General features: G+C 39.9%; 1 protein-coding gene across 1 annotated transcript in view; it reads left to right on the forward strand.

Moving 5' to 3' along the window:
* The window catches only part of MOCOS (molybdenum cofactor sulfurase), an 84,899-nt gene that overhangs the window by 45,721 nt on the left and 20,951 nt on the right, over positions 1-18,227 (forward strand). The window contains exons 7-10 of the mRNA XM_042475933.1: positions 4,012-4,128; positions 6,741-7,193; positions 14,008-14,170; positions 17,813-17,894. Of these exons, the coding sequence (XP_042331867.1) occupies positions 4,012-4,128; positions 6,741-7,193; positions 14,008-14,170; positions 17,813-17,894 (815 nt within the window). The remainder of the gene's footprint in view (positions 1-4,011; positions 4,129-6,740; positions 7,194-14,007; positions 14,171-17,812; positions 17,895-18,227) is intronic.

The following is an 18,227-nucleotide window of genomic DNA, read 5'->3' on the forward strand; positions in this document are numbered from 1 at the left end:
GCTCCTACTAATCACTGTATTGTCATCAAGATGCTTGCAGACAGACTCCTGTATAATCCATTCTAATATTGTTTTGCTGGTATTGAGGTCAGGCTGACTGATTTGTAGTTTCCTGGATCTTCTTTTCTCCCATTTTGAAGAGAGGGACAGTTTTTATCTTCTCCAGTTCTCTGGCCCTCATCCTCCGAGATTGTTCAAAAATGTGGTTCTCTGAGTATGTCACAAAATAATGGACTGATGACAAAATGTGACAGTGCACTGAAATATGCATTGGATGCCAGTCTGTTTCTGAGCTATAAGAAAAGGGTCCTTTACCTCTAACACCTTCCTACTTGTACCCAACGGTCATCATCTGAAGTCCTTCATTAGGTGTGATAATGGGCTCTCCCATTATCTGGACAACACATCTGAGGGAGGCGCATATTTTTCTGCTGCAGGGAAGCCTCAGCTGCCAAATGGTGCGGTTTCCTTCTGGCGGAAAAAGAACCCACAGAAAGCGGGTTCTTTTGAAGCTGAGGCAGTGGCGTAACAAGTGCGCACTCTTTACGTAATTGCCGCACAGCACCATGCGGATGTTGCGTGGCACTTACGTAACAATGGAAGCACCCATGTAAACAGGTCGCTGCCATTGTTATGCCCTTGTCAGGTGCGAGGATTGCGGGGCGTGTGGGCGCTCCGCCCTCCAGGCAAACCTCACACATGACAAGGGTGCCATAAAGGAAGGTATGTACCGGGTCCTAGTCACATTAGGGCTTATGTTTTTTTCTAACCTTGGCTAAATATGGCTTAGGCTGTTTTATAACTTTGCCACTACTCCTAAGTAATGGAGTTGTTGTTGTTGTTGGGTGCCTTCAAATGGTTTCTGACTTATGACACCCTAAGGCAACTCTGTCATGGGAATTTGTTGGCAAGGTTTGTTCAGAAGAGGTTTGCCGCCTCTGTTCAGAGGAGGTTTCTGATCATTCTGCTCTTTCTGACCATTGCCTTCTCCTGACTCTGAGAGCATGTGACTTGCCCAAGATTACCCAGTGGGTTTCATAACTGAGCGGTAAATTGAACCCTGGTCTCATCCAGCACTCAAAATCACTATGCCACACTGGCTAAAGTCATGAAATATCCTTTTGCTAATGCAAGATTACTTGCTTAAAATAAAAGCTTTCCTTAAAAGCTCTTCTCTTTTCCACACACACGTCATGTGCATTTGCTCAGTGTGTGTATGCATATACGTATAGGATTTTTATCTCCCACAGGAGGAGGAGGAAAGTCTCTACAGAATCAGAGAATAAAAAAGTTAAAAGTTTTAAAAGTTAAATCTCTTAGTAGCCTCCCCTAGGTTACTGAGTCAGATGCAGAGAATTAGTGGTAGAATTCAGCCCCTTCTCGTCGCTCTGAAGAGCAGAAGATGGAGTTGGAGCCCATTACACTAGGCTTCCCTTCTAAAGGGGAGCCTTTTAAGTTGTGCCCACCATCTCTGTAATATACTTAAGTGCCATGTACATTACTCTATTTTTGAAACCAGATGAAACCCCCCTTGTTCTCCTATCCATTTTAAGAACTGTTAGTGATTTAGAACATAGCATTGTATTTTGCTGCTAGTTTTACTTTGGTTGTTCTGTGCTGCAGATTTTTTAAAAATAGTTTTTTCTTGCTGATTTTGTATTGATTTTATAGTTCTTTATTGTGTGATTTTATAATTTAGTAATTTCTTTAACAATTATTTGTAGTTTATCTTTTAGATGTATTGGACCTTGCTAAGGAAAGTGTAACACTCAAAGAGCCCTGATTATATTATTATAATTCTGTTGTTGTGTGCCTTCAAGTTATTTCCAACTTATGGCTACTCTTAAGGTGAACTGATCATGCAGTTTTCTTGGGAAGATTTGTTCCTTGCCTTTGCCTTCATCTAAGGCTAAGAGATTGTGACTTGCTCAAGGCCATCCAGTGGGTTTCCATGGCCATGTTCTCTAGAGTTCTAGTTCAATGCTCAAACCACTACACTGTGCTACTTTTCCCCCTAAGTATTGAAAATTTGGGATCCCCTGATATTTTGGTTAAGGTATTCATTTGCATGTCCTGCATTTTTATTGCTGCTGCTGCTAACCAATGATTGTGTGTATTTCTCGTTCAAGTTTCTTCAAGGATTGCTGTTTTGTTGAGTACGTGCAAGTTGTTTCCAACTTATGATGACCCTAAGGCAACTGTATCATGGGGATTTCTTGGCAAGTTTCTTCAGAGGGTGTTTGCCATTGCCATCCTTTCAGGCTGAAAGGATGCCCAACTTGCCCAAGGTCACCCATTGGGTTTACCTGGCTGAGCAGGGATTCAAACCTTGGTCTCCAGAGTCCTAGTCCAGTTCTCAAACCATTACACCATGCTGGCTCTTTCTTGAAGGGTTACCTCTACATGAATACATTTTGGTCAGGATTTGTATGGCACAGCATAGTGCATTATGTAGTTCCACTGCAGAACTCTACTACAGCTGCCCATTGAACACCTCCTGGATTTACTGCTGAGCCACTGCGGTCCCTCATGGCCATTCCATGGCTGGTGGAGAGCAGGGAGGATTGGGAAATGCCTATGTCCTTGTACTCAGATGCAGGTTAATAATAATAAATTTATATAAGTTTATATAATAAGGTTGATTATGTCATCTGCTGGGGTCCTCCAGAGGTATCAGTGGATTATGCAATCATTCTACTTCAGACTACAGGGACATAAGCAGATGGTTTTGCTGTAGTGTCTCAACAGTAAGCTTGCAAGAGGAAGGAGGTCAGTTGTTGTAGAGGATGGAAGGGAATACCAACCTCCACAGTGACTGAAAAGTGACAGCCCGGTGGACCTGAGGCAGCTGTTGGGAGACGCCCTCGGAGAGCAGCACTTTAAAAATGCCAGCTTCTGGGCTTTTTTTTCCCTTCCTGGACCACCTGGCTGCACCGGCCCAGAAAAGGACGCAAAGGAGAGCAACAGAGTATTTTATGCTGGCTCCGATGCCCCCGGAACCCCTGGCTGCACCGGCCCAGTGTTTACCTATTTTATTTATGTAATTGATAACTGATTGTTGTTTTGCTACCAGGGGAGAGTTGGGGATTGTCATTTAGATTATTATGCTTATGTTATTATTATGCTATGGCATGTATCCTGAATTATTAAGCTATGCCAGGTATTCTGGATTTTTTGTATTTTGTATTCTTTATTATGTATTTTTGACTTTTTGTATAATTAATTTATTGTTGTTATGTTTGCTGTGATTTAATTGATGAGGGTTATTTTGTACTTTGTATCTGTATTTTTTTGTTACCTTTGCTTGTTATCCGCCTTAATTCCACAAGGAATATAAATAAATTATTGTTGTTGTTATTATTATATGCAGACATAAGGGGGACTGAATTCCTGTTAATGTTGCTAACAGTATGCCAGCCAAAGTATCATTCCTTCTGATCATTTAAATAACATGATTATCTTTATATCCAATAATGATTATATTTATTTCTGTTAATAAATGAATGCTGTTTTTATTTTCAGTGTTTAAGCAAGCACCGCTATCAAAACAACTGGATTTTTAAAATTACAACTGCAGTATGGGAACTAATCATTCTTGCCATTACAGTATGATGACTGCTTTGGCCCAAGTGCTCACAGCTACACAATGATTGCCTAGGGTCAAAATATCCCCTTAGGATATATGATCTGATACTAAAATATTGGCATGAATAATCCCAGCTGGAGTAGACCCATTAAAACAATGGAATTTATGTACTTATTGAGTCACCATTCAACTGTTGGATTTAATGGATCCACTCTAACTGAGCATAGTAGGATTCAGGCCACTGTGATAGTTGAGTTTTGCTTAAATTTCATAGGATGGACTTTTTTTAAAAAATGCAACTGATAAATGGTTTACTTATTTTGTGTGAGCAGAGCAAGTCCTTAATGAATGTTTGATTCCTAGTTTGAGGATAATACAACCAGCACTGAGAATGTTTCTTTCTTTGGCCCTTTTGAATCCACAAGGTAGACAAGTTGGCTGGGCTGTACAACATCCACATGCGCACTGGTTGTTTTTGTAATACTGGCGCTTGTCAGCAGCATTTGGGGATCAGCTCTGATGACATCAAAAAGAACCTTCAGGTCAGTATGTATTGGATCTGTCAGTCCTCCAAGCTAGCATGCTTAAGGTACAACTTCATCTTCGTTTTACTATCTCAGGAACATAACGGTTTTACTTGGATAGGTTCTCTCCCCACTTCATATTTCCAGTCATGTTTTAACCCAAAAGGTAATACTGTCTGCTATTTTTTGTTCAGTACAATTTTATGCATGCTGTGTGGCTTAATTTAAATCAAGCTGATTTGTACTGGTTATTTAAATTGACAGTGGGAAAGACGTGATTTAAATTGGCTAGAGAAAAGAGCCAAGTTAAATAATTGATTTACAGCAATTTTCCTATTGACACTACTTCATGTATTTGCTAAACAATGGGTCTTATATGACTGCTAAACCATGCTAATTTTCAATTGGGTATATAGGTGAAGATGAACAAGAGCAATGCCAGATCAGACCAAAGGTCAATCTGGTCCAGCATTCCTTTCCCACAGGTCGAGGCCCATGCCCATGGGCAACCCACAAAGAGAGTATGGGCAAAACAGCAACCTCTTGCTTATGTTTCCAAACAAATACATAGTATTGAAAGACATACAGCTTCTGATGTTGAAAGTAATGGTACTGTATAGTTGTTTTGACTGGTAGTCATTGACAGTTTTATTGTCCATTAATTTGTCTTTCATTGGCCATTACTCCATCTTTGGTAGCAAATTCTGTAGTTTATGTGCTCTGTGAAGGTACTTCCTTTAATCTATCCTAAATTCCTCACCATTCTCTTTAAATAGACGATCATCGGCTTTAGTATTATGTGAGGGGGGAGAAATCTTTCTGTATCCACCATCTCCACACTGTTTGCAATTTTATATCCTTCTATCATGTTGCCCTTACTCGCAGTTTTTCAATTTTGTAACCTTTTCTCATATGAAAGCTGCTCCAGCACCTTGGTAATTTTGGCAGCCCTTTTCTGCCCTTTTTCCAGGTCTACAATATACTTTTTCAGATGTGGTTACCAGAAATGTACACAGCATTCGAAATGTGATTGCACCACAGACTTGTACAAAGGGTTTACAATAATGGCAAATATATTTTTGGTTACTTTTCGAATTATGCTCAACATGGAATTTGCCTTCTTCGCAGCAGCTGTGCACTGGATCAACATTTTAAACTACCCTATCATAGGCCCAAGGTCTCTTTCTTGGTCAGTCACTGACAGCCCAGAACCCATCAGTGCATATGTGGAGTTAGGATTTTCTGCTCCTATGTGAACCACATTTCACTTGCTCCCATTGAATGACCTATTATTATTTACATTGGTTCATTCTTTAGAAGAAGCTCTGTATCTCAGTGTCAAACTGTGTGTAATTTGCAAGTTTTCTGACCTCTCCCATAGAGTGAATCATTCTAAAAATTAATATTTCTTAGGACCATCAGCAAAGATAATTTCTGAACCAGAAAGTATCACAATATGACTGCCTTCGTGAAGCAGTGTGTTGGTGCCGATTCTAGGGTTCTGGAGCATGCAGCAATTGCACGCTCCAGAAGCCTAGTTCATGCTAGCAGCACCATGACTGCGTGGCCCCGCCCACATGGGGTGTGCATCCATGACGCAAGCGCAGCACCACGTCCACACATCCAGGCACTGTGCTTGCATCGTGGACATGACATAGTGCACCAATGGTGCACTGATGACGTCGTCCGTGCAAGCCACAAAGAACCCATTTTTCCGGGTTCTTTTGGGGGCGGAGGGATGCTGTGCGGTTTGGCTGCTGTGACGTCCCTCTGGAGGAAAACTGGGCACCTCCAGCCCACCCTTTCGGGGTGGTCTGGAGAGCCCCTAAGACTTGAAAGGAGATGGTTCAGACTTCAGATGTCTCCTGTGGAGAATGAGGAAAAACATGGAGCAATTTCACCATCCCACTGACATTGGCTGCATCATCTGCCCCACATGTAGCCATAATTTCTCCAGTGATTATTTCTGTAAAACAGGACTTGTGTTGTGGACGTAAACAGATGGGCCAAAAGCTCCAGCCTCGAGCCAATCCAGAGGCATTCAGATGATGTACACTCCTAGATCAGGTTGAAGATGTGTCACAGCTGCCTAAGGCGACCCAAACCCAGCTGCAAAAGGAGCGCAAAGATAGTGCACCTTAGTGGCAGTCCATTGTGGACCATGGTGGCAGCTGGCCTCGGGACAGTGGCCGGAGCAGCTTGAGCAGCCATAGGCAACTCCAAGTTACCCACCTGCTTGAAGCTTTTGTTATTATTTTAATTGTTTCAAAGCAGAGCACAGAATTTAAAATTTTAAAAATGTTTGTTTATTTTTAACACTAAAAATCTGATGCACATTCAAAAACAATATTATATTATATATTCCAGAGATACATTCTAATAAGTAGGCTCCAAGAAATGAAAACAGTAAAAGGAAAAAAAGACCAAATAAAGTTGTGGGAGGGGGAGAACAATAGGGCTTTTTTGAAACAAGTGAAAGGATTGCTTTGCCACCTCTATCTTTGAGTCATTCTATCAGGTTTAAAAACAAAACAAACAACCCCAGAATCTTATTGTTGTAAAACAGTAAACTATGTCATATTTTAAAAGTGCTGTAGTACCATAAATATCTTTATTTTGTATTTAACCAGGCTGGTCATGTGTGTGGAGATGACATTGATGTAATTGATGGATGTCCTACTGGCTCTGTGAGAATCTCCTTTGGTTATATATCCACATTTGAAGATGCACAAGCTTTTCTAAAATTCATTATAGCCACCAGACTTGCTGGCTGCCAGATGGTTAGAGTTACATCTTCAAGAGAAATCATTTCAGGATTTGTAGCATCTCCCAATGAGAATGGCCACACTTGTGATAACAGGACTAACAAGCTGCCTTGTGAAAGGATCCCTGGAGATTCTCTTTTTAGTGTCAATTCTGCATCAGAGGTTTTGCCAGTCAGTCTACAGCCTGCTAAGGGACATCCAGAAAGGAGCATGCCTGAAGTTTTGGAGAATTCCATAGAAGCACTGCCAAGTGGTAGAAGGCCAATTATTGTGACCAACATTTATCTCTACCCCATCAAATCATGTGCTGCATTTGAGGTAAATGTTTTTATGATACTTTAAAAAATAATATTGTCATTTTGTTGATGTTGTTGACTGCATGTTGCCCACTTCTAAGTGGTTAGGAGTCCTAAGAAAACCCTATAGTGGAACACAAGTTTCTGTCAAGGTCAAAGTCAGCTGGGCCTGTTACAGACAGCCAAAATAAAGCTGCTTCGAGTCACAGTGGAGGTGTGGTGTTTCAATGATGCATGCATCCTAAGAGTCCAGAAGTCGCACCAAAGCCACGCTCCAGCCCTAAGGACTGGAATGTGGCTTTGGTATGGCTTCTGGACTCTTAGGACACATGCATCATTGAAACACCATACGTCCACTGTGATTCGAAGCAGCTTTATTTTGGCTGTCTGTAACAGAGTTCCTGAATACATAGAGACTTGATTTATCCCCTCCCTTTGTTCAGCACTGGGAAGAAAAGTCCGTATTATCATTGGGTGCTGAAATAATCCAGTTTGACAGTGCTTTAATGTTAAGGAAAAAGCAACATGGGTTATACAGTAAGTGAAATAAAAGATGTATGTGAGAGTCAGAGTGACTCAGCAGAAGCCAATTGAGAACCACACAGGTGTGAATGGTAAAGCAATTAACAAGTCCTGAGTGCCAAGGACAAGAAATGCATAGTGGATAATTGGATACACCTGACAATTGTTAAGTGGTCAAGGCTGAGATGATGAAATCATTAATTGTGGGATGAACAAGGAGAACCAATGGGAATGATGTACACGCCTACTGGGTGGAAACAGACCACAGTAGGTGGTGCCATGATTTGGCTATAATAACGACTATACATCCCAATGCATTTTGTGGGTTGTAGTTGTGGGTAGTAGTAGTCGATTGGAGAGTGAGGAGTTGAGTATTGTTTGGAGCTGTATATAGTAGAATAAAGTAGATCTTTTATATAAGACTACTGAGTTATCTGGTGTCTTGGGTGAAGCTACAAGAACCAGCAGGACCCTGGTGAAGAAGGGTGAAGACTTCTGTGGAGGCAAGAGTGAGAAGGCTTGGAGAGTTTGTCGGGGTCTTCAGCCTGTTCTCTGCAACTCTTGCAAAGATATAACAACTGGCCAAAACTGGTCAGCGTGGTGCACAACCAGGTGGTGAGTTCCAGGCCAGGTGAAGAGCCACAACTCCCATCATCCCTGACATTTAAATGCCATGGATCAATGTTATGGAATTCTGTTCACTGTCATTTTGTGAGACATTTAGCCTTCTCTGCCACAACTGCAGTTCCCAGAATTCCACAGCATTGAGCCATGGCAGTTAAAGTGGTGTCAAACTGGATTATTTCTTGGACCATCCTAGTTCTCATTAAAATATGTTGCCTGTTACTAATTATTATCATGTCTTTGATAGGTATTTTAATAGTTTCAGGGCATTACACTGATAATGAAGTGAATAGCTTACTGATAGTTACTGAGTGAATTAGTGAAATATTAACGAATTACAGAAAGGGAACTGAGGCATCATTTTGGGGGAAGAAACATATCATTATAGGTTAGAAGGCACCATACAGCTGGTGATTTGGCATATTATATTCTTGTATGGCTATGCAAGGAGGGGATATAACTTCATTTTTAATTTTTTAAAATATATTTGACCTTTATTTAGATGAAGAAATAATGCTTCTAATGTCAGATTATTATGCTAGACAAAATAAAATTAACCAGGGGCTACTCTACACATTTAAAATACTCCTCCATTCAGTTGTATAGAATGTTATCTGGCCTCATGCAATTTTTCAGGAGATTGGACTTTTTGAATCCAGCCCCCTTGAAAAACTAATTAAACTCAATGGGAAAAGGCTTTGCGGTTTTTACCAGTGTACTGCAGAAATTTGCAGAAATGTAGCTTATCACATGTGTGGCAATTGGTCTCCTTCACATGCATTCAGATGGCTAAACATTTTTGATAGAGGGAGAGTGAAATTTGTGCAGGAAAGTGAATACAATTAACTATCACATAGTACTCTTACATGTAGTCTAACTCCAAATATAGGCTAAAGCAGTGGATCTTACCCTTCTGTGTTAGCCTTCTGAGAATCTAATTAATGGAATGAAAAAAGGAACACTTGCAAAGGTTGGCATTTTCCCTTAAAATTCACTGTAACATGCAAAAAAAAGAAATCAAAGAAAAAAGATATATCAAAGGGAGAAAACAACTTTATTTATTTAGTTAGTTAGTTATTGCATTCAGTTCCTATAAACCCCACCTGTGGACTATGTAGGGACCCATGGCCCCATACAGACTGCCAAAATAAAGCTGCGTCGGGTCACTTTGGAGGTATGCTGATTAAATGATGCATGCATCCTAAGAGTCTGGAAGCTGCACCGAAGCCACATTCCATTCCTTAGGACTGAATCGTGGCTTTGGTGTGGATGCATCATTTAAACAGCATACCTCCAAAGTGACCCAACACAGCTTTATTTTGGCCTGTCTGTATGGGGCCCATGTTACACATTTCTGGACCACAGTCTAAATCAATTTCTTTTGGCTTGGAACCAGCCATTAAAAAGAAGAAAAATGTCTTTGATGTATGATCTGGACACTGAAGTGGAAGAAACATGGAAGATGTCATTTTCAATGTATTCATTCAAACAAAATATATCATTCAAGCTTTCAAAGCTCCACTGGCTTTTCCATCATTTTAGATCCAATTTTATTGAATATATAATAAAATACACACAAACCAAACAAAATACACTAAACACGTAAAACATAAAACATAACTAAAGATGTAGGCAAAAGTTCTTTTACCACTTTGCAAGCTTATATTTTGCCAAACTCCTTATTAGAGCACCTCTGCCCCTTCTGACAGGATATTGCCCTAGTCGAAATAGTAGTAGCAAATTTATCTTTAGTATGAAAATACTTTGTACCTCTCCAATGGTGAGCCTCTTGTTTTAAATCCATTTCAATTCCAGGTTGTAACACAACAAAATGTGGGAAGGTCAAAGGGCAAGGTGACGTGCAGGTTTTCTTTATGTCTTTCTACATCTATGCGCCTCTTTAAAGCCACATATTCCAACCACTCCTCCACCTTGTATAACTTTATGTACTCTAAATATTAAATCACTAATTAGCATGCTTGTACACTTTTGCATGAAGTGGGCTGCAGGCAGTGATGGGCATGCAGCAGTGGAAGAAAACCTTGAATATGTTATAATTGAAAGGAAGCATATTTGCATTACAAAGAAATGTTATAATTAAAAATACATTTGCAACAAAAATATGACATTTGTTGTGGCATTTTTTGAAAGTTCATGCTTTGAAGATTTTAATTGCTTTTCTTTTTCAAAGTTAATAAGTTACCTTGTCTATATATATATATATTCTTTTTTTGAATGAGGTATGATGAAATACATGGGTGGGCTACACACTGAAGTAGAACTAATTTTTCTGTCCAATGTTTCGCGGTCTGTTTATGTCTGTTGACATTATTAAAGTTTCTTTTATGAAAACCGAGTCTGGAGCACAGTCCTTGCAATTCATTGAAAATTGAAGTCAACAGCATTGATACGTCACCTGATTTTAAAATATTTTCTGTTTAATACAGCTTTTTTAGTTGTTTGTAGTTGAAAGTAAAACTAATGAGAAAGATGAGCAAGACTGTGACATGATTTTCTTGATTATAAATATAATAAGTTCAGTCCTGAATTTACAACCTTGGGAAGTGGCATATTTCCCATTCAAAATTGCATGCAGTAGCAAGGCCACTGTTGAATCAAACACTTTCAGACAATATGTATGTATTGTAACAACATTTTGTTTTAAAAGTATGAAAAATTGAATTCTGCAATCTGCATGAGTTTTTCATATGTAAATGTACATGAAGCAATCCCTTCATCAAATGCCATGGCACCATAAAATCAGGGAACACATTAGGGAGCACACACTTTAAATGGAAAAATCTCATTGCTGCACTGTGCCAGGGACTCTGTACTTACATTATAATATTTAGCGTGAGAAAGCAGACTCTCCCTTCAAGTGATATCCACACAGTGCCATTCTGAGAGGAAATGTATTTCCACATTGGAATGCCCTTATAAACAGTAGCACATGAACTTGTAGCCTCATTGCCAAGGGGTGTTCTTATGATATTTTCAAAGCACTGAGAAAAGCAGAGGTAAATTGGAAACCATGGCAGTCTCTTGTTGCAAAAACAAGAAAGAGGTTTGTGAAGAATTTATAAATTAATGAATCTATTTTGTCATAAACTGTCATAGAACCTCCTGCTATAATAAATGTGTTTGCCTTTGAAGACACTCACAAATCTCACTGGATGCTAAGATAGAGATGCTAACTATCAAGGGTCCTAATCTGAGCCTGGAAGTGTGCCAGTTCTGAACTGTTCTGTGTTCACAGTTTGGGAGTGCTCCTTCATCCGTTCCTCCAAATGGCAGCTCATATAGATGCGAAGGTCAGGATGCCTGTTATCAGGTTAGGCTGATATGCCAACTGTGCCCCTTCCTAGGATCTGAATGCTTAAAGATGGTAGTGCACATGCTGGTAACCTCAGGGCTGGACTTCAGCAGTGTGCTGTCCATTAGGCTACCTTTGTGCCAAATCCAGAAACTCAAATTGGTTTAGAATATGGCATTCAGACATCCAGGAATGATCATATTACACCAGTCTTAAAAACACTCCATTGCCTGCCAATTAGTTTCCAGGCAAAGTAAAAAGTGTTGGTTATTACCTTTAAAGCCCTACATGGTTTGGGTCCAGGTTAGCTACAGGCTAAATTGCATACAATCCTCCCTCTGAATTTTCTAATTGGTATTAGTATTGAGTTGGTCAAAGTCAAGTCATACTTAAAACCAGTTAAATTCACTGGCACTTACATTAATCATTAAACAAGCTGAAGTACCATTGATTTCAGTTTCTCTGTTTTGAGTACAGCTTAAATTGGATCCACCTCTTTGTTTTTTATTTGAATAATTTATATCCCATTTCTACCTATAAATATAAACTAATGGCAGCATGCTTTTAAAAAACCTATAAAATATTAGATGATACATAGTACATTAATTCCATTAAAAATTGCATAAAACTTCCCAGATTATATTTTTGAATATGTGCTGGTGGAAAAGGACTAGAAAGGGAAACTTCCCAACATACGCTGCTTTCTTCTTGGAAAGACAACAGATTCTGTTCAAATTGCAAGGAAGAGGGAGAGAGTTTTGCCAGTTATTTTTAAAAAGTTAATAATGTCTCCTATTGTAAAGCACCCTGTCCCAAAGCAATATCTTGCCACGAATGTTACAAGGTGCATTGGTTCACTTGTTACATTGCTTGTTGCTTTCTAGAACCTTTTTTTTTAAAGTAAACTAAAAAGTAAGCAAATGGCCTAATTTGATGAGAGGGTTTTTCTCAAAATTTAGCTTCCAAAAATTAACAATTAACAAGAAAAGTAGTACTACATAAACCCAGCTAGTAAATCCATATTACACGCACACAACCGCCAGTTATGTTATTTCTGATAGCAACATTTACTACACATGGCAGGGAATTGGCATATTAAAAAAGTTATTAGTGTGTGCATCTGAAATATAGATGGTGGTGGTTTGGGTGAAGAATGAGGGATGAATGAAGACAGCACATCAGCACTATCTCTGCCTCCATATTTGCCTTTCAGAACACAATGATATGGAGGCAGAGATAGTGACAGATACTGCCCTTCAGAATCCCTAAACTTGTAAATAGACAGACATCAGTCTTACATGCATTACGCCCTTGCTATCCATATGGGTATCAGTTTCGGACACCACCACCCCACCCCACCTGCAGACAGCAAAAAGCGCAGGACTTTAAGTCCCATTCTTTTCAATGGGCATGCTTTTGGTGCCATGTGCATGCATGCTCATTAAAAAAGCCAGGGTTTGCCATCTGCGGAAGCTTAAACCACAGATGGCAAACCTACAGTTGGTGCTGATGTCCATGCACCAAACTATTTGCTATCCCACAGCTGGCTCTTTCAACTCTACGGGGCAGGAAAAAGCACTCTCTCTGACAAAGTCTATGCTATGTTTTTCTCTTTACAACTATACAGTAGATGCTTTAAGTGGAAATGAGGGCCATCATTTCAATCTTTACTCATTACACTAAAATTAATTCAGATTTGATCCTGCTTATGCTGCTATTCTCCTCAGGCAAGGAGCAGCACAGGTAGGGCAAATTTTAATGCAGGTTGAGTATCTCTTATCTGGAATTCCAAAATCCAAAACTTTTTGAGCTACGTACTGTATTATATTTGCAAGGCTAGAGAGAAACGCAAGGATCTGTGAATTGGCAGGAGGTATGGATTTGTGCCAAGTGCTGTTTGGATTCCTGCCATTTCACAGATCCTCAGTCACTCCAGCCTCATTATGTCTTATTCTGTAAATGCAAATACAGGTATTCCAAAATCCAAAATAAATCTGAAATCCAGAACACTTCTGATCCTAAGCATCTTTGATAAGGGATACTCAATCTGTACTTTCTAGTCAGTCTGAAGTGACCAGTAGCTGCTTTGGATTTTAAGAATGGGCAAAATGATTTCAGATTAAACATATATAGAAAATATTTCAGAATTATCTGGTTTACTCACTGTAAAATTGTAATCCCTGGGTTTTTAATGGAACCATTACTTATGGGATTTGAGCTTTTCTGGCTTTAGCATTTTGCCATATGAATAAAAGACTGTATTGTATATTAGTCTGGTAACAAGTAGAAAACTACATACATTTGTCAAGGTGTTTTGTTTGTTTTAAATGTCCAGCATCTGTTGGCTAAGTGTGATAGCATGTTTTTCCCCCTTCAGGTTACACAGTGGCCTGTTGGCAATCAAGGCTTGTTGTATGACCGTAACTGGATGGTTGCAAATCAGAATGGTGTTTGTATTACTCAAAAGCAAGAGCCAAGATTGTGCCTTGTACAACCACTGATTAATCTGGAACAAAATGTAATGATCATCAAGGCAGAAGGTTGGTAAGCAAGAGTCTTCATTCTTTTACTGTGGGTTGGCTGTAGTAACATGTATAATATCACAAATTGCTAATATTGATGGAATGCTTCTTAGAATTTCAGTTGCTGTAGTAGAAGGTAACTTCTCCATGGGTAAATCAACTCTTCTTCCATATTCTTTTCTCCAAAATAAAGGCTTTTGGAAAATGAGATTAGGGCTATATTACACACCCAGTTACAACTGCTAGCTCAATCAGCTTCAAGACCAGTTTGACATGAGAAATTTGCTACACATAGGGGACCAAAATATCCTTTATTAGGGACATCCACTCTAGGATCTCCTTCTTATCCTTGTGGTTGATAACTTCCATCCAGGTTTGGAGGCTGACTGATGAATCAAGCCACAGTGGGTTGGAAGGCTCAAGGTCCATCAGAGTGGTGGTGGGTCAGGTCCTGCAAGAGCATGAACAATGTATCAGAATTAGGCCCTAGCTTATGTTACATGTGCCAGAGCATAACCGAGGTGACACAAAGGATCAGCCTCAGAAGCATCTGAATTTTTCAGGATCATTGGGCTTGGGAGTTTGGAGTGGGACTTCTCCACTCTGGCTACCCTGAATCTTCTCTTTGGCGCTATACAGACCACCCAAAAAGGGTCTGCGGGTGCCTTGTTTTGTTGCACGAGGGAGCCATAGCAGACAAACCACGCGACTCTCTCCCACAGCAAAAAGAACCCACAAAAAGCAGGTTCTTTCTGTGGCGCCATAAGGACATTGCAGTACGCCAATGGCACACTCATGATGTCCTTATGGTGGCATGACATGCGTCCATCATGTCAAAATGGCGGCACCTGTGTGTATAGGGTGTTGCCATTTTGGCACCCTCATCGCGTGCTAGGGGTGAGGCCAGTATGGACAGTGCGCCCTCGGCCAACCCCCAGCACGTGACAGGGGCGCCGCAAAGGCCTGTCTGGATTGGACCTTTTTCATGTCTAGGTGGTTGAACTTTCTGTCCACAAACTACAGATTTCAGTTCACTTCTCTGGGACACCGAGCAAGTTAAAAGGCTCTCTAGATTGCTTTTTCCTGCCCCGTAGAGTTGAAAGAGCCAGCTGTGGGATAGCAAATAGTTTGGTGCATGGAGGCCCATCAAATCCATTCCCTGGAGATTTTTCTTTGCTTCTCTGCTCCATCATGCCCCCCTCCCTTCCCCCTCCTCTTCTTAGGGCTGCCCATTTGAATATCCTCTGCCACCACATTAGTAGGGTCCTGACATTGCTGGGCAACCAGCTGTTCATATAGTGTCCTTCACTGACATCATCTCTGGGCACTGCATCAGCATTCCACACTACCTGGAACTAGCCTGAAGCGACTGGAAGCTGCTCTGAAACTGGCTTAGGTGGCCTGAAGCTGCTGGGGAAAAGAGCTGCCAAAAGCCACTTCTGCCAGCCACCCACTTCAGGAGTGGGCCAACCAGTCACTGTGGTCCCAGAGTGATTGGGGCTGGAGTGGCCCCTGGGCACAGATTTTTGCCCATCTGCTTCACCACTCAGTTTGTCCATTGCTTTATCAAGATCGGATCTATGATAAACAATATTTTGCCAAATGTTATGTTAAACCATAAAGGCAAAACATGGTATGTTTGGAGAATTTGCCCAGCTGTGCCTTTCACTCAATTTCTTCTTAATTACCAAGTATATATACCCAGATGGCAAAAATAATTTGTTTTGCTATGTAAGATTATTTTCAATTAACTATGTCCAATAACATCATATTTTTCTCTTATTCTATAAATGAGCTTCTGTATTCCCTCAGATCATTTTATACTTAGGTGGGAAATTATAGCTGGGACTGTTATTGCTGATTTGTTTCACATTATGTTTAAACCTTAGGGAGTGTGTGTATGCCTGTAAATATATTTTACAGTACTTTTCAATCTATTTCAAGCAACTGAACTTACCTGATGAATATTTTCTTAAAAGATCTATTTTTTTAAGTCAGGCATTTGTATTTTTCCTTTCAATATGTTTTTATTACAGTATTTTCCCTTCTTAGCAGTGTGTTTTTAAAAGTCCACATTTTCCTTTTATTACAGATTGCAAAGGTGTGATAAGGCTGTCTTTTTAATAGGCAGTAGTTTTGGTGGCTACAGTAAATTTGTGCTAGTCCCAACATATGCAACATAGAGGGTATAACCTTACTAAAAGCTGAAATTTGGGAATCAAGGCTACACAAACCACTGTCAAATCCTTGTTTAAATATCATTTGGAGGCCCCCTGCAGGCCCTAAAATGTAATGCTCTACAGAAACTATTATTTTTTGACTTGGCATAATTGTAATGCCAACTTCCTAAGATTCACCTAGTTAGTCGTCCCTACTATTGTAGGTGCACTGAATTGATGAAATTTACATAAGTCATGATTACTGAGTTACAGCTGGGACTAGCAATTGGATTTGGGCTAGAGTTAGGCCCAGAAACACATTCATCCTTCTCCAGCAATCTCCCTCTTGAGATAATTAGTCCTTCCTTTTCCATAATTAGCAATGTTTTTATGTTATGTTCCACTGAAGCTACACCTGGTTTTCTTGTAAACCATGAGTTGAAGGCAGTTTGCAAAACATGATGTTATGTTTCTGATTACATAAATGTATAGTCATTGCATGTATGCAAACAACTGAGCACATACTTGGCTCTTTTGGCTCTGAACTCTGGAAAACCTCGTACAGTGGTGCCTCGGGATACGAAATGATCGGGTTACGAAATTTCCGGGATACGAAAAAGTTGGATTGGCAAAAACTGTTTCGGGTTACGAAATATTTTTCGGGTTACGAAATTCATTTCGGCACGAAATTCAAATGCTGCAAAGTGCAGCTATAGGCTTTCCAGTGCTAACGGAAAAGTGTTTCGGGTTACGAAATTTTCGGGTTACGAAAGGAATGGCGGAACGAATTAATTTCGTAACCCGAGGCACCACTGTATTCCAAAGCTGAGTGAGTCTCAAACTATAGACAATATATTTGATAGCAATTATCAAAGGATAATTAAAATGATAATTAAGAAGGAAAATTAAAATGAATGTAAATCACACATAGGAATGAGGAATTAGAATTGAAGTAAAGAAAGGAAGTTTAGAAGAATAAGAGGAATAGGAAACTCAAAATAAAAAAAGGCTTTGTGATCTTGCAAGCTGATGAAGAGTGTATGTTGCATAGAAGCAGATGCGAACTCAGGCAGCCAGTTGAAGATGGGGGGGGGGGTAACCTAAGGAAGGGAAGAATGAATGAATGAATGATTTCAGTACCCATGGGGAGTCCTGGAACTAAACCCTACTGGATACCAAGAGACCACTATAGAAGCTGCAGTGCAAAAATTCCTATTCACAGAAGTGGAATGTAAGTATACAGGTACTGTTCTTTGTAGGGATATTATTTCCTTCTGAAGCTGCTGGAAGAGGTGATTGCTGATTTCTGTATAAACAACACTGTGCATCTATTCAGTGATCTTGCACTCCCAATCCAGCAAGGAGCAGTGCACATGCATCCCGTGGTGCTGGATGGACAATGCACATTGTGGGAATTTGTTTGCAGAAGCTTGTCTTCCACAGTTGGATTATTCTTTGCAATGAGGGCATGAATAATGTTTCTCTGTGCTTCTCCATACAGGGATGGATCCTATCTCGGTATCCTTAGAAGAAAAGAGTGGAAGCCTAACTGAAGTCTGTCAGAGCAAAATCTGCTCACACAGGTGAAAAGGGACAGGTATTAGGCAACTACAGACCTGATGTCTGTGAAAACTAAAAGAAAAGCTTATGAGTAGAGAGTGAAGTAAAACAGTAATTTCACTCAACTATACTACTAAACTATTATTTACAGCTATGTGAATGAGCACATGCTTTCTTTCTTATTACCTTTTTGCTGGTTCAACCACAAGAAGATGGTCAGAAGCATTTGATTCTGTTTTCAATTAACCATATTTTATTTTTTACATTCAAACTGTGATATACTTTCAGATAGTCCTGAATAATGTGGACTTCAAACTCTTCCCCATATAGGTTTATCACAAGTAAAAGTATTTGGC

This window comes from Sceloporus undulatus, chromosome 6 (assembly GCF_019175285.1).
Source record: "Sceloporus undulatus isolate JIND9_A2432 ecotype Alabama chromosome 6, SceUnd_v1.1, whole genome shotgun sequence".
NCBI classification, from domain to species: Eukaryota; Metazoa; Chordata; class Lepidosauria; order Squamata; family Phrynosomatidae; genus Sceloporus; species Sceloporus undulatus.